The following is a 22,742-nucleotide window of genomic DNA, read 5'->3' as shown; positions in this document are numbered from 1 at the left end:
GTGTGGAGGGAACTACTTTATAATGTGCCCTTAGCAAGAATGCGTTGCAAATAAGCAGATGCCTTTTCAGAATTTTTCATCAAATCCCTTCAAGTTAATGCCTCAATATACTTGAGCAAAACCACATAGTATCTAACCATAAGCTTAAGTGCCTAGTTGAGCAGAGTCTTGTACATCCTAAGTATTAGATGCAGCATTTTTCATAATACTTCATTGGTACCTGTGATATTTTTTTTCTGATTGATCACCATGTAACACATTTTATCTTTAAAGGGCCACTATGTATTTTAATATGCCTCTCTTCAGGAACCTCCAGCGCCTATTTCCTTTTTTTTTTTTTTTTAATTTATTTATTTTTGGCTGTGTTGGGTCTTCGTTGCTGAGCACAGGCTTTCCCTAGTTGCGGCGAGCGGGGGCTACTCTTCGTTGCGGTGCAAGTGCTTCTCATTGTGGTGGCTTCTCTTGTTGCAGAGCACAGGCTGTAGGTGCACGGGCTTCAGTAGTTGTGGCATGCAGGCTCAGTAGTTGTGGCTCATGGCCTTAGAGCGCAGGCTCAGTAGTTGTGGCAAACGGGCTTAGTTGCTCCCCAGCATGTGGGATCTTCCCGGACCAGGGCTCGAACCCGTGTCCCCTGCACTGGCAGGCGGATTCTCAACCACTGTCCGGCGCCTATTTCTTATTCTCTTGTATGCTTGGCTGGCTAGAAAGAGTGAGAAAACATCCTTAGAGCAATGCTTTTGGACAACTGAAGGCTCTGGCACAGACATATCATGTCACATATCATATCACACTGAAATGAACAAATGAAAATTGTGTGATACATGTGCTCAGTTTGATTTTTATTTATTTCCCTATCACTAGCCTTCAGTGTGGAAACAAAAGGGATATTTGGTAGGGATATTATTAAACTATGGTTAAATAACATGAAGCCAGTGAGGGAAAAGTCTGTAATATGCTTGTACTTTAATATGGATCATGGGATTTTCAGCTCAGCATTCTTTTGTATTTGGTTGTGTTTTTTGTTTCAGGAGAAAACTTTGCAGAATTCAGATCTGCGGGAAATGATGATGGTTTCACCGATTTTAAAACCGCCGATAGTATCTCACCACTAGAGCCACCAGCAAAAGACAAACCTTTTCCGGCAGGCTTCCCCTCAGGAGCTATCCAACAGAAACCACAAACACAAGTGAAAAATCCTCTGAACTTAGCAGACCTAGATATGTTTTCCTCAGTTACTTGCAGCAGCGAGAAACCATTGTCCTTTTCAGCTGCATTTAGTGCATCAAAATCTGTTTCCTCACGACCCCAGCTAGCGGGATCTGCGGCACCCATGACGACATTGGCGTCAACTAAAACTTCTAGTTTGGCTGATGATTTTGGAGAATTCAACCTTTTTGGGGAATATTCTAGTCCAGCATCTGTTGGGGAGCAGGATGACTTTGCAGATTTTATGGCTTTCAGTAATAGTTCTATTTCATCTGAGCAAAAGGCAGATGACAAATATGAGGCCCTTAAAGAGGAAAGTAGTCCTGTTCCTCTAAGCAGCAGCGCGAGCAGCACAGTGAAGAACGGACAGAGCTCTGCCGCTGCGTCTACCAAGTACGATGTCTTCAGACAACTCTCTCTGGAAGGATCGGGACTAGGTGTTGAAGAGCTGAAAGATAACACTCCCTCGGGAAAGAGTGATGATGATTTTGCTGACTTCCACTCCAGTAAATTTTCTTCCATGAACTCGGACAGATCCCTGGGAGAGAAAGCAGCGGCTTTCAGACACACCAAAGAAGACTCTGCTTCGGTGAAGTCCTTGGATCTCCCTTCCATTGGTGGCAGCAGTGTTGGCAAGGAGGACTCTGAAGACGCACTCTCTGTTCAGTTTGACATGAAACTGGCTGATGTGGGAGGAGATCTTAAGCATGGCATGTCTGATAGCTCTTTGGATTTACCCACAGTTAGTGGCCAGCATCCTCCTGCTGCAGGTGAGGAATTGGTGAGATTGCTCTGGTGATGGTGATGTAGATTTCAAAGATGGTTCTGTGGGTGTTGATTTACAGAAGAGGAAGGCTCTGGCTCTTAACCCTTATGAATGTCTAATAATTAACCTCTTCATTGCCAGTCCCCTTAAAGCAGTGTTGAATTGGATTCTATGGTTGCTTGGATATGTGGATACCATGAATACAATGAAACTTAGATTGGATAACTAAAATATTTTTGCGTTTGAAATCTAACACCAACTTGGTGTCTGAGGCACATCAAAATCCACTGCTGAATGAGCCACACATTGCCAGAAATTTTATAAGACTTTTGCAGTGTCAGTAACGTTCCTCCATTTCTGTGAGTGAAGTCAATGTTTCCTTCTCCTTTTTTCTTCTCTTGGGTATATTTGGCAGCTGCCAATAGAGTATTCTGTTTGGTTTATAGAAACCGACTCTTGTTGGGCCAAGGAAGTAAAAATGTCTAGCCAGTTGTACTGCAGTTTTGCCACATCCCTACAAGAGAAGAAGAGGGCAAGAGCTTGTATCTGGATGCCCTGTGTGCCAGGGTCTGGCAAGGAGGAGGGCAGGAGTTGTTAGTGGAATTGAGGTACGGTTTTCAGTGTTAACGCTATTACTGGAAGTAGTAAATTGTAACACAACTGTAGACGGTAGATAGGGTAACTACTAACTTTCTCGTAAAATGTTTGAAAACATCTTAGAAGAGAGCCCTCTTTAAATTCCATATGGATTTACGTGTAGTAGTTGATTCTCTAGTCCAACTTCCTGTCAGAAAAACTAGATTCCCAAGTGTCCTAGTTTTTATTTTGTTTTGTTCTTTGATATGTATATAGAAAGATAAACCTATTTTGTGGCCTTTAATAATGAGAAATATCTCAGCATTACTGTATTATTCCAGAAAATGCATTATGCGTACGAAGGGTTCATTGTCGTTTAACTAGAGAGACACACATAAGACACTCCCAAGTTTACAGATTCAGGAAGAAATAGTAAAGTATGGCGGCTTTTGCATATATCAATTTGGTAAGTCAGAAAACAAAATTGCATTCGTCCTTTGGCTATTGAGATGTTAGAGGTCTTCTTAAACAGGGTGCTGAATTGGGAGCAAGGTATCGCAGGAGTGACGTGTTCCACGGGCTACTTGCCAAGTACAGTGGGCTGTCTGCAGGGCTCCTTGTGCCCCTGACTGTCTACTTCTTTTTTTAATGTACCCTTCTTCAAATGTTTTCCTTTTTTTTTTTTTTTTTTGCCGCTGTTTGTTTGCTAGAGTGATTTTGTTTCTTTTTTGTATGAGCTGCTTGAGCTACAGCAGTTGGTTGCAAAGTGCTCCATTTTCTGAACAATAATATTGGCTTTTTATTTTTAAAATCTCATAACATGTATACTAGCCTTTTGGACTCTGAAGTTATTAATTAGAAGCTATTTTTCTGAAAGTGAATCTATATTCTTTCACAGTGCCAAACTAGATTTCTTTGTGAGACAAGTCTAATCTGCCTTTGGGAGGGTGTCTTTTCTTTTTTTTTTTTTTTCCATTTGGGGAGGGGAGATTGGTTTCGTGACTGAGCTTGTTCTCATTGACCTGTTAAAATAATCTGTGCTCATGTCCTTTTATGTATGTTTGGAACATTCCCAGCTTGGAACCTGTAATGTTCAAGCCAAGTTTCTTCAGTTTGAGGATATTCTTAAAAGAGGATTGTTCCCTCCTTTTGATCTGTAAACCTCCTGTCCGAAAGGAGCAGTATCCCTTTAGAGTGGTTGTTAAAAGGGGTTGATGTCTGACCAATGAGCTATATCGTTCTTGAGCAAAACTGCTGCGTGAATGTATTGGAGAGGGTAAATGGCAGGGACTTCTCCAGTGCAACTTGGTTTTTCTTTATCCTCATGTTGACGCACAGTATCTCTTGCTCTCTTAGTTTGAGGGTTAAAGGTACTTTTTGTTGGAGAAGTAAGAAGTGGGCTGATGAAGAGAGAATAAAACGTAGTAGATTATCATCTCTGGACCTTAATCCTGTTTAGAAACCCTAACTTGACTCTGAAGGGGATACTGTCTCTTTTAACTCTTGCTATAATTCTTTGTATGGAAGGTAGATAATACTAATAACATTGCCTGATTTTTCTGCGTATTATTACATTTAACCCTTTGAGCCCTTGCTGCATATAATTTCAACTAGGCTGCTTTTGTCCCCCCTCTAAATTGAACCTCTCAGCACTAAAGCATCTTGATGTGCAGTCATTAAGATCATCTGGTTTCGTTGGCAGCAAGAGCTGACTGACCCTCATTTGTGACACTCTCAAAGGGTTAGCAAGGCTTTTGTAGCTACCTACCTACCTACCTACCTACCTGTAAAGTAGCTCTTCTTTGACATTGAAAATCTTTGTATTTTAATCAGCGCTTTATTATTATTTTTTTGGCTGCTTTTCTGATGTCTTTTTTTTCAATTTAGACATTTTCTGTGTGAATGTGCCTTTTCAAACTTGCTTTGGTATATTCCTCTGCAAATACCGATCTGCATGCTTATTCTGATGACTTTTTTCCCAGCTCTTCTGTACCACTCTCTTTTGTGATCTGTAAGTCTTAACATTAATAAATAATTCTTTCACACATTTTGAAAGTGTGGGGATGTGTGTAATTTGTACTTTTCCAGGGTTAGACCAAAGAAATACCTGGTCAGTATCAAGTTTAAACCCTCCTGTGGTTAGAGGGCTTTTTCCCTTTTGTTTATTTTGTTTCTTCAAATACCTTTCTCCTAAGAAAGTATTGGTACATTTTAGCCTTTTCCCCTTACAATTCCACTGTTATAAATTTTTAACATGGCACTGGATTAAAATATAAGTTAAAACATTTTAAAAGATAAGTGTAAACCTTACATTACTTTATGTAATAGAGAGAAATTTTATTCCTTACTTCTAGTGAAGATTTTATTACTTAGTAAACATCACAGAGCCTGTCTCCACTAGGACTTATACTGTGAAGAGAAGGGGAAGACCTAAGAGCTTAGTGTTGGGGAAAGGGCCATGTCTATTAATAACTAGGTATATATAAATTTAATTTAAAATAAATTATCGAATGGTATTGAGATGAACTTCTGAGCAGAGTAAATGTAAACTGAATTTAGATTGATAATCTCTGTAATGAAAAGTGTTCATTGTTAATACCAGGGAGTCTCCAGGACTGAATCTGATTTGCGTTTGAAGTCGGGCACTTCATCCACTAATTGTAGAGCATGTTATCTTTCCAACTTGTTATCTTTCCAACTTCAGAATGTAGTACGAAGCCACCCTTGGTCTTTTTTAACTTAGTCCGTAAAGCAAGTTCTTAACTCTTTTCATTTTTAAGAAAACAATTTTTAGAAAGACCCACAAAAGTTAGCTGCAAGAGTAGGCCAAATTTGGACATTTCTTTCCATTTTAGAGTATAATAATAATGAAAAACCTTGGGAAAAGGGAGTTGTTTCCATGGTTTAAATTTTTTTCCTTATATTTTGATGCTTTGGTTCTTTGTTCTTTTTAAAAGTTTGAGTCAGAAAGGAAATTAAACCATTGAAGGTGAGGATTTTGAATAGGATTCCTGAGAGATTACTTACAGTATCTGAACTATGCCATTTGAGAAAAAGAAAAGTTGCATATTGGGATTTAGATTAACACTAAGAAAAGCTGGGTCTGCCATTCAAAATACCGTGTTTTCCAGAGCATATTGCTTTAGAAAGTGAATAATACTTGGTTTGCGAAACCTTGTATAATCATACTATGTTTTAATTATGATGTGTATTAACTAATTTGGAAGAAAGAGATTTTGGTGTAGCCTCCATCTAGTGATAATATCAGTTGCCCTTTTAGAATGTTCTGGTGCCAGTCTCGTGGTGGCTTTGGCTAAGGAATTCCTCTGTCAGTGGAATTGTTTAGTGCTATATTGGTAAATCTGGGACTGCTTTATTTTAACTCCTTTCTGTATTTAAGCAGGCTCCAGAAAATGAATATACCTGTGCATAAAACATAATCACATTCACAAATTGAGCAATTAATGTTTCCAGAGTAATATTACTTTTTAGGGAGGAAGTTTTGATAATACGTGTAACAATATAAACTTTCAGTAAAGACTTGAAGGCTGTATTCTATAAGTTCCAACAAATCAAAAACACCATTTTGTTTATCCCAATGCCAAGTAAAGTAAGATGTGGTTAGTGCCTGACTTCACACATCAGTGCCTGAGAAATTATACAAATGTATTTATATTTTACAATCACTGTATTTCTCACATTAAAATCCCTGCTGATTTTTAAAAGTAGCTAATGAACATGAAGGGGATTCTGGCAATATCAAAGAAGCTGGGCTAAATCCTAAAATAACTCAAAGAATCAAACCAATTTAATATTTAAAGAGCTGCTTCCAGCTTTGTTTTTCCATCAATTGAATGCTTTTCATAGGTTGTTTTGGAAAATGTTGGCCCATTAGCTATATAGGGTCATATGCATAGGATGGTCTTCTGGGTGCTCCCCTCTCCCTTGCATGGTCACAAGGCCCTAGTTGTAATTGCCATCTTTTGTGCTCATTTGATTTTTTTCTGTGGGATTTTTAATGATGACCATGTCCCACTGTATGTCTTGGCACCATTCTGTGGCCTTCCAGCCTCCTCTGGACTGAAAATATCCACAAGATTGCCACTTTTCTTTATTGAACTTAAAGCACTGACCCAGAAACCTGCAGGTGCTTACTGATAGCCTGACAACATTTAAACTATAGATTTATATGAGTAAGTACACATGAAGAATGGGAGGTTTCTATGCAGATTAGAAAACACTGGAAGGCGATTATACAGCAACATTTTATGGCCTGTCATTCTTACACTATGATCACTTTCATTCCTGTTTTCTTCAGCAACACCTGTCAGGGTGTTTGATACTTAGAGGACACAGTCAGGCCAGGTTCTGTAGTTAACAGAGAATGTAAATATGACTGATTTCAGAAGTAGAATAAGGCCAGGAATGGAAAGAAGTTTAAGTTTATAAATATTTCATGATTTGCTTTGGTAAAATGGAATTTGGATTAAATCAGTATTGGAAATTAAAAGCTGTTTATTCCTTAGGCCAATGAACAATTTAATTGCTATATAAAACACTAGGGAACAGTGGAATTTGCACATGTATCTCTTTTCTTTTTCTAAACCCCTTTCTCAAAAGCCAGTAACTCTTAATCACCTGGGCACATATGCTTACAGCTTTAGAAAAGATCTGTGGGAATCGGTATGGCCTTCTGTGTCCTGTAGCAGCAGCTGACATTCTTTGTTCCAAGAAATACCTTGTTTTCATGTACAACATCCATGCACAAGGGATGTGAATAGAGGTTATGGAAGAGACTGATAGGGTTACTTGCCAGTGTAAGCAAGAAATCTATGTCTTAATTTGAGACCCATGATGGAAAGCAGATTGCATAGTTTATTCCTTTGGCCTTAGTAACAGGACATTCCTGGTTGCAAACAAATACATATATTAAGGCACACAATTTGGCACATTATCTGTGTGCAATTGCACTTCAACTGAGCACAGCCTAAGAGTTTTCCAGTAGAATCAGAAATACAGCAGTGATTCTCTGTTCCTTTTATTGCATTCATTCTGTTTTCTTTTCCTTTTTCTCTTGCAATTTTCAGAATTCAGCTATCAAACTGAAAACCCACCTACAGTAATTTCAGTGATTGCGAAATAAAATGTGGGTTATTCCGTATTATTTTTTCCATCACTCATGTTGTGGCTCTTATAGAATCTTTACTATTTTTAAGACCATCGTACAATAATACATATCGTTTGACTGCTTAGAAAACATAGAACTGTTAACATGGGAAATAAGGAATTTTCTTGGTTTAACCTACCCCAGTGAACTGATTTACCACGTTTTTCTAAAAAAAAGGTTTACTTAAAAAAAAAAAAAAAAAACAGTTAACTAATATTCACCATGCTAGGAAATACAACTGTATTTTTATATTGCTTATAAATGCTAAGGTTTAGGAATACAGTGTTCTCATGTTCCTTATGTAATAGCAGTACTTCCTTATGTGTTCAAATGAATTGCACTTTAGTAAATTGTTTTTTTACACTGTATAGCTAGTAAATAAGCAAAAGTAAAATTTGAAAAATCAGCCTTGAGGCTTGACTTTCATATATCCGGTATCATTACTCTTCATTATCTTTTAAAATATAAAATATTTCTTTTTTAGTCTTTCATTTGGTCATTTCTTTGAGTTGTTCCAAAAGGCAAAATGTTATGTTTATCATTCTTAATAAAAGTAACATCTTGAAGACCTATAGTGTTATAAAAAACACTTAAAAGGTCTTCAACTAAGGTATTCCCTTATTGCTTATAATGCCTTTTGCCTGATTATATTACAATCATTTCTGGTTTAAAAAAAAAAAGAAAACTTGTTTCTTCTTGCTGCATAATTGCACAAAAGGGTCTTTTTTATTACCATAGCAACTTAGTTGTAATGTTTGAACAAGAGCTTAACTTTTTATTAAATTTATCTTTGGTCTCTAGGAAAATTGCTACCCTTTTTAGTAGATGAGATTCTGGGAGTAGTTCACAATACAGCTTCTTCAGAGAGCTTTCTGGTAGGATGTAATAATAAAAAATTCATGTTCTGACACATTCTTCTGAATGTACCCCTTGAAGACTCACTCATCTTGTGTTTAACTGCATCTGCCTCCTGATTGAATTTCACTTCATTTGAGTCAGGGCACCTTCTGATCCCTTTAAATAGTGGGGAAAATAAACACTACAGCCAGAGACTAAGAGGGTGTTCTGCCTAAAGTCTTGTTTCATTCATTCTAAACTGTACCTTTTTCACCTGAATCTTTTTTTCCCTCCTGTTTAATAAGCTAAATTTGAAGGGTACCATTTGCACTACAGAGTTTTAAAATATACTACTGTTCTGTGGCAGTTATCTGCTTTTCACTGGTTGGCCTTTCTGTAAATCTCGGGTTTTCCATTTTTACTATTAAGTTAGTGCCCTTTTCCTAATAGGGTTGAGAGACAGAGAGCTATTTGGGGTGCACTGTTAGAGGAGCAATGTCAGGAATCCCTTCCTTCTCATAAACTATGCAACATTGCTGTGTAAGAGAGATGAAGAAGCCCAGTGTTGTTTTACCTGTTGACTGAGTTATGAAAATCTGGGTCACAGAACTTTTGAGCATTTTCCTTTAAGCCATGTTTGTGGTTGTCAGAGAGGGAGTCTTGCATTTGGCCTTCTTACCTGGTATACAGTGACCAAAATGAGACCAAACACTTCTCAGCCAGACTGAACGGACAGCACTGCTGGAAAGTTGCTTCTCCACACCAGTGTTACTCAGCGTCAGCTGGTTTTGCTTTATGAAAATGAGCAAGAAATTTTCCCTACTAAGACCACTAAAGTGATGGGTTGACTTTTCATTTTTTCTTTGAAACAATTCTATTTTAGGCCCTAAGGCAGGCAACTAAATATCACATTGAGGCTGGTGGCAACTGTGCTGTATAGTAATTGCTGTGTTGCTCACCAGGCACTGGGCTGGGCCCTTCACACATGTTATTAATGTCATAACACAGCCCTTCCAAGTGCATGGTCTTCTCTTTTTACAGATAAGCAAACCGAGGTTAAGAGATGTTAAATAGCTTGCCTAGTGTCACACAAGTGGTAGGTGGCAGAGCTGGGAGTTGAACCCAGGTCTGTCTGAATCAAAAACCTACGTTCTTTCTGCTGTTTTGTGCCATCTCTTAAATTATTTAAAGATATATTAAGCATGTAAAATGAGTCTTCTGCCCCAGCATTTCTTTTCTTTTCCTTTTTTTTTTTTTTTAAATGAGGGGGTTACACATAGTTGAAGGAGAAACAGGAGCCCAAGAGGACCCAGACCTTTGATTCTATTTTTTTAGGGATTTAAGTAGTTTAGACTGATTTTTCTTTCCTCATACTCCATCACAGCAATATGACGTCCATATTGACCAAAATGACAACTAGGTAAGTAACTGCTTAATTAAAGTCTCATATTTGGCCTTGCCTAGACAGAAACTCCTGATAACTGATTAAAAGTTAAATAACATTATTTTTACTTTAGTTTCGGGATATTGTCAATTTTTAATTAGTTTGTCATGTACATTTCATATGACCATGTTATAAAGGAACATTTTCCAACAAAGTCAGAACGAAAGAGACTTGTTTTAGGCAGGGAATATTGTAAATACATTTTAAAGTTCATAAGTGAACGGACATTTTATTAAATGACCCTATTCTTACATCAAACTGTATATACATTGGTGGATGACCCTCCTATCTTTTTTTAGGAATTGTACTATCCAAAGAAGGTGGCTCTTTGTTACTAAATATAAATGCCGACTCAAGGCTAATGTGGGTTTTTCAAGATCAGATTTTACAGCCCAGCTTCTTTAATTTTAGTACAAGCTCTAAATTTAGTTAACTCCAGCATCGCGTAAAACGAATCAAAAGTGCGAGACATTTTGCTTCTGCAGAGCTTAGGGCATTTTGCCTAAATGGTGAGCTTGCCTCTAATTGTGGGGTCTTATTTCCCTTTCAGATATAGAGGACTTAAAATGTGCTGCTTTTGGAACCTACAGTAGCAGTTTTGCAGTGAGCACACTCACGAGCTATGACTGTTCAGACAGGGATGATGCCTCTCAGGGCAGAAAACTCTCTCCATTTGTCCTCTCAGCAGGAAGCGGAGCCTCCGCAGCTGCCTCGGCCCTTCAAAAGAAAGACACTTCATTCGGCAGTACCGAAAACCTCCCCATGACATCTCTCTCCAAAGTCACAGCCTTCACAAGCGAGGATGCTCCTCCAGAGGTGACCTTTCCAGCTTTTGCCAGTTTTAAAGATGTGATGCCACAGGCCAGCGAGCAAAAGGAGTATAAAAGCGGGGACTACAGGGATTTCTCCAGACAGGACCTGCCTGCGGCTGAACGGAGCCAAGAGGCCACGTGCCCAAGCCCAGCCTCCAGCAGCGCTTCTCACGACACCCCCAAAGAATGTGCAGATGACTTTGGAGAGTTTCAAAGCGAAAAGCCCAAAATCAGCAAATTTGACTTTTTAGTGGCCAATTCACAAGGCAAAATGAAATCCAGTGAAGAGATGATCAAAAGTGAGCTGGCAACCTTTGACCTTTCCGTTCAAGGTGAGTGGCTTCCAACATAGATTTTACGTCATGGTTTCTTCCGCTGCAGTGTTAGATGTTCTTTCTTAGAATAAGAAGTTGGTCCCTGGGATAGCAGGAAATAGATTTTCCAGTGTTTAAAATCAGAGTCTATGACAGATAGCTATAAAAGAAGGTTTCCCTGAGACTGAAATTAAACCAGTATCCCTCAGATAACTGTTTTTGGGGCTAAAAATAAGCATAGCACCCAGTCTGTTGTTCATTTGCTTGTTTGAGGTAGAGGTGTACCGTGTTAAAAGGCAGAGAAATGGTTTGATCCCCTTGTGGGCAAGTTAGTTCTGCTCTTGTTCGCTGGCTATGGACTTTATCTTTTCATCCAGAGGCTGCAACATGGTAGCTGTGGATCTGGATCCAGCCTGCAGACCTGTTTTGATTGACCCACATGGAAGGTTTTCTAATATGTGAAGCAATTGCAGATACATAGAAATCATGACACTTCATAACCTGGATTTCTAGCTTTTCTTTCTTTTTTTTTTTGTAAGCTTATTTTTTTTTAATTTATTTATTTCTGGCTGCGCTGGGTCTTCATTGTGGCTCTCTAGTTGCCGTGCGCAGGCCCTACAGTGCGCGGGCTTAGTTGCGGCATGTGGCATCTTAGTTCCCTGACCAGGGATCGAACCCGAGCCCCCTGCATTGGGAGCGTGGAGTCTTAAGCACTGGACCACCAGGGAAGTCCCTCTAGCTTTTCTTGAAAAGTTGCAGTATCTGGCAGTGCTAGGCCTACATTCCCACCTCTTGACAGTCAGCTGGAGCTGAGTAGCAACATCCCCCTCTGACAGCTGAGGTGTGCTCTCCCCAGTGTCACAGTCCCCACTGCTTCCATCTCCAGCTGACCTTCTTCAGTCATTTACTTTGCTTGCCTGTCCTCTGAAGGCATTTAAGTTTGCCCCTTTTGCTTTAATCGCATCCTGACAGAAGGGCTCATTGATTTCCATTAGACTGGGAGAGATGGAGGAAGTCGGTACAAATCCCTAACTGATGACTGGAGAAGCAACACACCTCTTATGCTCTGACACTTAGAAAGACCCTTTAGCCCTCCAGACTCCAGTGATTCCGCACTTAGAATTATGGAAGAACTATGATAGATCAGAGAAGCGTAATGGAGAAAATTAAAGGCAAGGAACTCAAGCAAGAGAGAACAAATGAAAGCGTTCAACATGTAGCTTGCCAGACAGGCTGAATGAGGGGTGTGAACACCTCCTGACACAAACGTCTAAGAGAAGAGGGTCGTGTTAGCAAGGAAGAGCCTCCGCTTGGACTAAGCTGAGTAATCAGAACCTTTGTGCCCTCCACTTCCCCCAGGATCGCACAAGAGGAGTCTGAGCCTTGGTGATAAAGAAATAAGCCGTTCTTCTCCTTCTCCGGCCCCGGAGCAGCCTTTCAGAGACCGCTCCAACACACTGAGCGAGAAGCCCGCCCTGCCCGTCATCCGCGACAAGTACAAAGACCTGACCGGAGAGGTGGAGGTGAGCGGGCTCCTCGTCCACAGGGGGCTGAGCCCCCGAGGGCCCTGAGCAAAAGCGCTTGCAGCTTTCACTCGGGGAACCAGGGGCAGCGCGTCACAAAGCACCAGACGTAAGATACGTAATTACAGTGAGAGAATGGCGACATTAGCCCCAGATGAAAATACCTCCCAGACATGGCATCACTGAAAGTAGTTAGTGACCTCAAAACTGGAATTATTCCTGGGACCTCACAGGCAGGCAGGTGTTTCAGGGAGTTCTTTTTGAGCACACAGACTTTATCATCTTAATGAATGGTAAAGCATCAAAATAGAGGAGAAAGGGCAGATGTCCTGGGTCCTCTCACTGTTCATGTTCACAGCATCTTAGTCCCATGCTGCCTTCCTCCTCCAGCCAATACTCTTAGCGCTCCTCCCCCCCCTCCCTGTCACACACGCGCACACGCACACACAGGAAGCCATGGCGCAGGAGGCCGTGGTTTGATATTGGCCCTTGTACTAGACACCTACATGGTGAGTGCCTTTGAAGAAGCTTCCGCTGTTAGTGGAACAAATGAGGCAACATTTACAAAGGGAATCAACGAAGGAACATTTCCCTCAGATTTACAAGTCGTGTGCTTGGAAGTTACACTTATCAGGAATTAAAAATTGTCACTAGTGGGTTCAAAAGATAAGTTGCGTGTGGACTAGAGTGATTTTCATAGACAGGAAAGTCTTCAGTACTCTGAATTGACAGAAGTCACAAATAGGATTCCAGGCTTGCTGGTTTGACCCAGTTCTTTTTATAAAATTCACAGGAGAATGAGAGATATGCATATGAATGGCAGCGGTGCCTGGGGAGTGCCCTAGAGGTGAGTCTGTCACTTTTGTGATGTTCACACGTACGGAAATGCCCCTTGTGTACATATCTTGCCTTCTGGGTTCATTTGGATAGACTCGGAGAGCTCTGCCTCGATGGCCTTGCGCAAAGAGCTTTGTGGAAAGTCACACATCTTAAGCGAGGCTTCTTTCCCATCTATGATAGTAGACGCAGCTTACTTAACTACTGTGCCCTCTTCTGTCACTGTGTTTAAGACATAACAAAATGATATCATTATCTCTGCCCAAGTTAAAATAATATTTAAGCTAAAGAACCTCTATTTTTCCTCTTCCAAAAAAAATGAAGGATTGGTTCTTCAGTGTCAAAATTAAATTCTCAGATTTGTTTCAGCATAGTCATCTACATACATCAATCAGTCATGTGTTTTCACACCTCCTGGCTTTCTGTTAGGTTTTCTACTAATAGTAAATTGATTTGTAATGACTTTTCCTGATTACATAAGGTATGTGATTTCATTTCTTTGTAGGTCATTAAGAAGGCCAATGATACCTTAAATGGAATCAGTAGTAGTTCTGTGTGCACAGAAGTAATTCAGTCAGCTCAAGGCATGGAATACTTATTAGGTATGTGCTTTTATATTTTACTTATCCAAAATCATGACACTTTGCAGTCTTTTCAGTTGTCCCTATGTTACGTAGCTTAATCTAGATCTCTCAAGCCACATATGACTTCACTAAGTAGCATCTGCATTTGTAGAGAAGACACTTAAGTCCCAGACAGGAACAACTATTTGACTTCGGGTCTCTTTGGCCAGGTTTCCCAGTCTTTGTTATACAAAATTACTGGTGTAAAATTACTGGTTTATCAAAGAGTCCGAACTACATGAGGCATTAAAATTAAATGATTGGTTTAAAAAAGAAAATTAAATCACTGGGTCTCCAATCAATTCTTACCATGCTGTGTTGAATTCTTCCTTTCTACTCCTTACTGACGTCACAGATTCCTGAACTTCCTGGCCGCCTTCAGCTGTCAGACATGCCAGTCCAACATGAAGTCTCAATCCCTGTCCGTTTCCGTGGTCCTCTCCTCCCCAAGCTCAGGCTTGTCCTGTGGCCAGAGCCACACGCACTGGACCCTAGTCTTTTTCAGATCTTTACTCAAATGTCACCTTCTAAGTGACGTCTTCCTGGCCTGTCTTACTCAAAACCGTGTCGCCTCTCCCCACCCTGGCACTTCCCGTCTCTTTCCCTGCTTGATTTTCTCCCTAGCCCTGTCACCTTTAATATCTTAAATCCTTTACTTACTGTTCTTATTATCTGTCTCCCTCCACTAGAACGAACCTCCAAGAAGGAAAGGATTTGGGTCCGTTTTGCTCACTGCTGGGTCTTCAGCACCTAAACTAGGGCCAGGCACATAGTGGTCACTCGCAAATACTTGCTGCATGAGTGGCTACGAAGGGATGTGAGCTCTCCTTACTCCTGCCACCTTGCTGTGGTTCCGCTGTCCTGCCCAGACAGGCACAATTCTGCTGCATAAACAGATGTTCACCGGGTAATGGGGTGCCTATCTTTCCTTCTACTAGTTTTCTAGTGTGGAAGATAACCCTACAATGGTGCCCATCTCAGAAGCCCATCTGAGTGGTGCCCATCTCAGAAGCCCCCTCACTTGGCTTAGAGTGGGCAGTGATTCCTGCCCTTCCCCTGGAGGAGGAAGGACAAGCTGTGGTGCTGTACAGAGGCTGAGCATGTACCACTGAAGACCCCCTGGGATTCTTCCAGTCCTCTCTTACAGCAGCTGGTGGAGGGGTTGGGGGTATGTCTGGCAGCTGTCCTTAGGATGTGGAGACCTTGGCACCCTCATCCTTGCTGGAAGAATTCAGCCATAATTCAGCGACCACAGGAAAAGAACCATTCTGTGTCCTGTTAAGTGTATAAAAGATACATGAAGCCACAGACTTTGTAGATCTTTGGGCATTCAGAGGAGTGAGATATTTATTAATTACAGGCAGACCTCAGAGATATCATGGGTTTGGTTCCAGACCACCGCAATAAAGCATATATCTCAAAAAGCATATATCCCAATAAAGCGAGTCACATGAATTTTTTGGTTTCCCAGTGCATAGAAAAATTATATTTACACTGTTACTGTAATCTGTTAAGTGTGCAATAGCATCATATCTAAAAAAACAATGTACATAACCTTAATTTAAAAATACTTTATTGCTAAAAAATGCTAACCATCATCTGAGTCTTCCGTGAGTCATAATCTTTGTGCTGGTGGGGAGGCTCTTGCCTCCATGTTGATGGCTGCTCGCTGATCAGGGTGGTCGCTGAAGGCTCGGGGGGCCGTGGCAATTTCTTAAAATAAGACGACAGTGAGGTTTGCTGCACCGATAGACTCTTCCTCTCGTGAACCATTTCCGTATACTATAAAACGCTGTTTGAAAGCATTTTACCCACCAGAGAACTTCGTTCAGAATTGGAGTCAGTCTTCTCAAAACCTGCTGCTGCTTTATCAACTAAGTTTATGTAATATCCTAAATTCTTTGTTGTCATTTTAACAGTCTTCACCAGGAGTAGATTCCACCACAAGAAACCACTTTCTTTGTTAACGCATAAGAAGCAATACCTCGTTGTTAAGGTTTATCATGAGATTGCAGCAATTCAGTCACATCTTCAGGCTCCACTTCTAATTCTAATTCCCTTGCTATTCCTACCACATCTGCAGTTACTTCCTCCACTGACGTCACCCCTGAGGGTTGGAATCAACTTCTTCCAAATTCCTGTTAATGTTGATATTGTGACCTCTTCCTGTGAATCACACATGTTCTTAATGGCATCTAGAACGGTGAATCCTTTCCAGAAGGTTTTCAATCGACTTTGCCCAGATCCATCAGAGGAATTACCATCTGTGGCAGCTACAGCCTCACAAAATGTATTTCCTAAAGACTAAGACTTGAAAGTTGAAATTATTCCTTGATCCATGGGCTGCAGAATGGATGTTCTGTGTTTAGCAGGCATGAAAACATGAATCTTGTTGTATATCTTTATCAGAGTTCTTGGGTGACCAGGTGCAATGTCACTGAGCAGTCATATTTTGAAAGGAATCTTTTTTTCTGAGCAGTAGGCCTCCACAGTGGGCTTAAAATATTCAGTAAACCGTGTTGTAAACAGATGGGTGTCATCCAGGCTTTATTGTACCATTTATAGAGAGAGCACAGGCAAAGTAGATGTAGCATAATTCTTAACGGCCCTAGGATTTCTGGAATAGTAAATGAGCACTGGCTTCAACTTAAAGTCACCAGCTGCATTAGCTCCTAATAAGAAAGTCAGCCTGTCCTTGGAGGCTTTGAAGCCAGGTGTCGACGTCTCCTCACTAGCTATGAAAGTCCTAGATGGCATCTTCTTCCAATAGAAAGTGGTTTCATCTACACTGAAAATCTGTTGTTTAGTGTAGCCACCTTTGTTAATTATCTGAGCTAGATCTTCTGGATGACTTGCGGCAGCTTCTACATCAGCCCTTGCTGCTTCACCTTGCACTTTGATGTTATGGAGACGGCTTCTTTCCTTAACCTTCATGAACCAACCTCTGCTGGCTTCACACTTTTCTTCTGCAGGTTCCTCACCTCTCTCAGCCTTCACAGAATTGAAGAGAGTTAGCGCCTTGCTCTGGATTAGGCTTTGGCTTAAGGGAATGTTGTGGCTGCTTTGATCTTCTATCCAGACCACTAAAACTTTCTCCATATCAGCAATAAGGCTGTTTTGCTTTCTTATCATTCTTATTTTCACTAGAGTAGCCCTTTTGATTTCTTTCAAGAACTTTTCCTTTGCATTCGAAAGTTGGCTAACTGTCTGGCACAAGAGGCCTAACTTTTGGGCTATCTTGGCTTTCGACATGCCTTCCTCACTAGCTTAATCATTTACAGTTTCTGATTTGAAGTGAGAGATGTGAGACTCTTCTTTTCATTGAACACTTAGAGGCCATTGTAGGGTTATTAATTGGCCTAATTTCAATATTGTTGTGTCTCAGGGAATAGGGAGGCCTGTGGAGGAGATGGATGGGAACAGCAGGTCAGTGAAGCAGTCAGAACACATGCTACGTGGTTCGTGGTGCCCTAAAACAACTACAATAGTAACATCAAAGATCACTGATCACAGATCATAGCAAATATGATAATAATGGAAACGTTAGAAATATTGTGAGATTACCAAAATGTGACAGAGATGCAAAGTGAGCAAATGCTGTCAGGAAAATGGTGCTTATAGACTTGCTTGATGCACAGTTGCCACAAACCTTCAATTTGTAAAAAAACGTATATCTAGAAAGCATAACAAAGTGAAGTGCAATAAAGCGAGGTGTGCCTGTGTAGTGATACTGACATTCCGATTCTTTTAAACTGTTAATATTCCTATTTTCAGTGAGTTTAATGGTATTTCCCAAATTCAAACAAATGGACTCATAAAGAAGCCAGAAAAAAAATAGCTAATACTTGGTTAATGCCTACTGTTCTCAGCCTTTTACAGTATTAACCCTTTTAATCCCTTAATTCAACCATCCTTTGAGGAGGTACTACTATTATCCCAATTTTACAGATGAGGAAACTGAAGCACAGAGAGGTTATGCAACCTGCCTGAGGTTACACAGCTAGTTAAGTGGCAGAGTTGGGACTTAAATCCAAGCAGTGTAGCTCTAGAGTCTGTGCTCTTACCAGTGAGTTTATATACTGCAGCATTAAGAGTTGATTGGTCCCAAGGAATAGTAAGTTCACGTCTGTCCAGATAGAGTCCCAGTTTCCACCTAGAATATCAGCCAGCAGTAAGGCTGTCGTGTCTTGCTCAACTCTTTCTGTACGCTTCCAGCACCTAACTCTGTCCTCTCTCACCCTGTCAGGTGTTGTTGAGGTGTACAGGGTAACCAAACGTGTGGAGCTGGGGATAAAAGCCACTGCAGTGTGCAGTGAGAAACTCCAGCAGTTGCTAAAGGACATCGATAAAGTATGGAATAACCTAATTGGCTTCATGTCACTCGCCACACTCACGGTAAGCCCACTAGACAATTTAGCAGTTGCCTTCCTTCTAGAAACCTAAGCTGTAAAGCTGAGTGTATGTTCCTATGATGGCACTTACTGGAGGATGAAGGTGCCTACTGTATCAAGTTACGTTAAAGGAAGGAGATAACATTTGTTCCATTAGTTGAATAGTACCAGGTTGGCTTCTGGGTAGCTCCCAGGACCGTTGTACCTAAGTAAAATGAGAGTGTAGGAAAATGTTCTCTATCTATATTCTTCTTAAGTCACATATGTATATGCATGTTTTGCAAAGCACTCGTTTGAGTTTCTCCCTTTGCATTTCTAGTTATTTCTGTCCCCATTTGTGTCCTTTTAAAAAACCGTACGATGAAAACACTAATTCAGAAAGATACGTGCATCCCAATGTTCATAGCAGCACTATTTACAATAGCGAAGACATGGAAGCAACCTAAATGTCCATCGACAGATGAATGGATAAAGAAGATGGAATACTACTCAGCAATAAAACAGAATGAAATTTTGCCCTTTCCAACAACATGGATGGACTTCAAGGGCATTATGCTCAGTGAAATAAGTCAGACAGAGAAAGACAAATGCTGTATGATATCATTTATATGTGGAATCCAAAACATAATACAACAAACTAGTGAATATAACAGAAAAGAAGCAGACTCGGGACTTCCCTGGTGGCGCAGTGTTTAAGACTCCACACTCCCAATGCAGGAGGCCTGGGGTTCGATCCCTGGTCAGGGAACTAGATCCCACACGCATGCTGCAACTAAGGAGCCCGCCTGCTGCAACTAAGACCTGGCACAACCAAATAAATAAATATTTTTAAAAGAAGAAGAAGCAGACTCACAGATACAGCGAACAAACTAAACTAGTGGTTACCAGTGGGGTAACCAACCACTAGTAGTTAGAGGGAAGTGGGGAGGGGCGAAGTAGGGGTAGGGGAGTAAAAGGTACAGATTACTATGTATAAAATAAATAAGCTACAAAGATATATTGTACAACACGGGTAATATAACCAATATTTTATAATAACTATAAATGGAGTATAACCTTTTGAAATTGTGAATCACAGTTACATACCTGAAACTAATATATTCTACATCAACTATACCTCAAAAAAAATTGTTTTTTAAACCTAAGTGAAACAAACAAAAGACTGTATGATACATCTTGTTGCTATCCTGTGGTTCATTTAGCCTGTTTACTTTCTTAGGGTCTTGGATTGTTTTCATTGTTTTCCTGTTATGAATAGTTTTACTCTGAATACCATTAAACAAATGACTGTTTCCCCTTTTGGGGATATAGTTTCTCCAAGCGGACTTACGAGGTCAGAGTGCATGGCTGCCCGTGTACACGCACGCCTGCATGTAGCTGCTGTTATGTGTGTTACATGGATTTACGGGGAGCTTAGGGGCTAGCTGACAGTGCTGTCAGCAGTGTATAAGTATACATTTCTTTACAGAGTATTCTAGCTTTGTCCGTTTCTTACTTTAGCAAGTGTGTAAACGATTTCATAAAAGTGTTTTTTAATTTCTTTCATTTCCTGAGGGGCTAGCCAGTGTCTCAAATGATAATTTACTATTTTTATTTCCTTTGTGTATGAACCGATCATCTATCTCTTTTGACCATTTGACCATATATTCAATGAAATATTGTATTGACCATACATATTTCATACTTGTAATAGACTTATTCACACACGTGCATGTGCTCATAAGATTACATCAGTTATTTTTTTCCTCTTCTATTTCTTCCCCTTTTTTTTTTTTTAATTTTTTACTATTTATTTATTTATTTATTTTTGACTATTTTGGATCTTCGTTGCTGTGCGTGGGCTTTCTCTAGTTGCGGCAAGCGGGGGCTACTCTTTGTTGCGGTGCACGGGCTTCTCATTGCGGTGGCTTCTCTTGTTGCGGAGCACAGGCTCTGTGCGCGCAGGCTTCAGTATTTGTGGCTCATGGGCTTCAGTAGTTGTGGCTGGCGGGCTCTAGAGCGCAGCCTCAGTAGTTGTGGTGCACGGGCTTAGTTGCTTCGCTGCATGTGGGATCTTCCTGGACCAGGGATAGAACCCATGTCCCCTGCATTGGCAGGCAGATTCTTAACCACTGCGCCACCAGTGAAGTCCTCGTCCCCTTTTTAAAATATTTCATGGGGCAAAACTATTTCAGTTTTATATATTCATACTTATTCAGTTTGTCTGTGATAATATCCTTTATTTCACAATTTATCTTCCTTCCACAGCTGGAATAAATATGCTGTTCCATTTTCTTTCTTCTTTTCCTTACACTTTACCATGTGCCCCATCTGAAAGAGCAGCCAGTTCTCATTGCACTGCACTGATGGTCAGGAGGACTCCGGCTCTCCCAGCAACCTGTCTTCAACGGCAAGCACATCCTCTCTCCATTGTTGTGTTGCTTCTGGCTTGTACTATTAAGTTCTTAAAGCATTTGAATCATTTCCCAAATCTCTTATTTTGTTCCCTTTGGCCATTTTTCAATTATAACCTAATTATTTTAAAAAAATACTGTGTGGCCAATACAATAAGAAATGAAGTATAAATATTTGAAAAGAAGAGATAAAATTATCCTTATTGGGTGATAAGAAATACTTCTAGAAAACTGAATTCAAGAGGTTAAATTTAACAAGTTTGGCAAAAATTCATAGCATTCTTTTTATTTTTAAAGACTTTTTGATGCGGACTGTTTTTAAAGTCTTTATTGAATTTGTTACAATATTGCTTCTGTTTTATGTTTTGGTTTTTTTGGCCGCGAGGCATGTGGGATCTTAGTTCCCCAACCAGGGATCGAACCTGCGCCCTCTGCATTGGTAGCACAGAGTCTTAACCACTGGACTGCCAGTGAAGCCCCCTACTGGTTCATTTTTTTATCCACTATCAATTTGTTCTGCACACCACTCTCAGATGTCTCTTTCTAAAATGCTAATCTGATTGTGTCATTTATATCCCATTTAAAATCCTGCAGTGACTCTGTGGTCTTCAGGGTCAAGTTTAAACTCCTTAGCTCAGTGAGTAAGGTCTTTTCCATCACTTGGGCTGCCCTGGCCTCTCTTTCTCTGTTAGACTGCTTTCCCCTCTGGACTTTGCGTCATTTGTCCCAGAATTCATTCCAGGAGGACCTCAGTCTGCATTAGATGCCCTTCCTGTTCCTGTGTGTGTCCATAGCACATTCTGTCAGGGCACTTACCACACTTCTTGGTAGTTGTGTTTGCTTGTTTCTTGCCCACTAGCTTCTCAGCTCCTTAAAAGCAGGACTGTGTCCTTTATTTCTTTTTGTTTGTTTTTTTAATTGAAGTAGAGTTGATTTACAATATTGTGTTAGTTTCAGGTGTATAGCATAGTGATCTGGTTTTTTTTGTTTTTTGCAGATTATATTCCACTATAGGTTATTACAAGATATTGAATATAGTTCCCTGTGCTATACAGTAAATCCTTGTTGCTTATCTATTTTATGTGTAGTAGTTTGTATCTGTTAGTCTCATACTCCTAATTTGTCCCTCCCCCTTCCCCCTTCCTTTTGGTGGCCATAAGTTAGTTTTCTATGTCTGTGAGTCTTTTTTTTATATACATTCATTTGTATTTTTTAGATTCCACATGTAAGTGATATCATATAGTGTATGTCCTTTTTTCCTTTGTGTTCTAACACAGTGTTTGGTGGGACTTTGTACCTTCTGTTTTATACTTTTTTGAACTTTCCAGTTTTTTTCAAGCAAGATAAGCATTTTTGTACCTCATTATTTTAATAACTGGTTTAAATTTTTTTAATAAATGGATAAGGAAAATAAAACAAAGGGAAAATGAAACTAGGGAAATAAGTTAAAGCCAGGTATGAAGTGTACAGAAATATGTGCTTTTTTTTTTTTGGCCTTGAGACATGCAGGATCTTAGCTCCTGATCAGAGATTGAACTCTCCCTTGGCAGTGAAAGCCCAGGGTCCTAACCACTGGACCACCAGGGAATTCCCCAAAAATGTGTGCTTTTAAAGTGCTGGCATTTGCTAGTGGTGAGCTGTATAGTTGACCCTTTATAGGCACTGATGTAAAGAAGACGTGATCAGTTCCACGATTCACTGTGTTCATAACATAAAAATAAACCCTCTACTCAGGAAGCATAATTATTCCTGGTACTCAGAAAGAAACTTCTTTTGTGGGTTCTCATAAAGAGGAAACTAACATAATCTACATTATCTTCAAAAATATCCTTTCAGTAAAGAAAGCAGCAGGT

At 40.2% G+C, this 22,742-nt stretch overlaps 1 protein-coding gene across 27 annotated transcripts in view; it reads left to right on the top strand.

Annotated features, from left to right (window-relative positions):
* SYNRG (synergin gamma) overlaps positions 1-22,742 on the top strand; it is a 92,768-nt gene that overhangs the window by 56,220 nt on the left and 13,806 nt on the right. For 19 of the 27 annotated variants that reach the window (XM_082373912.1, XM_082373907.1, XM_082373902.1 and 16 more), the window contains 6 exons: positions 1,029-1,976; positions 10,547-11,140; positions 12,482-12,645; positions 13,439-13,492; positions 13,988-14,084; positions 18,352-18,500. In XM_082373912.1, the coding sequence (XP_082230038.1) occupies positions 1,029-1,976; positions 10,547-11,140; positions 12,482-12,645; positions 13,439-13,492; positions 13,988-14,084; positions 18,352-18,500 (2,006 nt within the window). The other 8 variants (XM_082373909.1, XM_082373913.1, XM_082373895.1 and 5 more) reach the window with 4 other exon arrangements.

The sequence above is a fragment of the Balaenoptera borealis genome, assembly GCF_965194805.1.
Source record: "Balaenoptera borealis genome assembly, chromosome: 20".
In the NCBI taxonomy this organism is placed as follows: Eukaryota; Metazoa; Chordata; class Mammalia; order Artiodactyla; family Balaenopteridae; genus Balaenoptera; species Balaenoptera borealis.
Note: the sequence above shows the minus strand (reverse complement) of the source record. Positions and strands in the feature narration are given on the sequence as shown.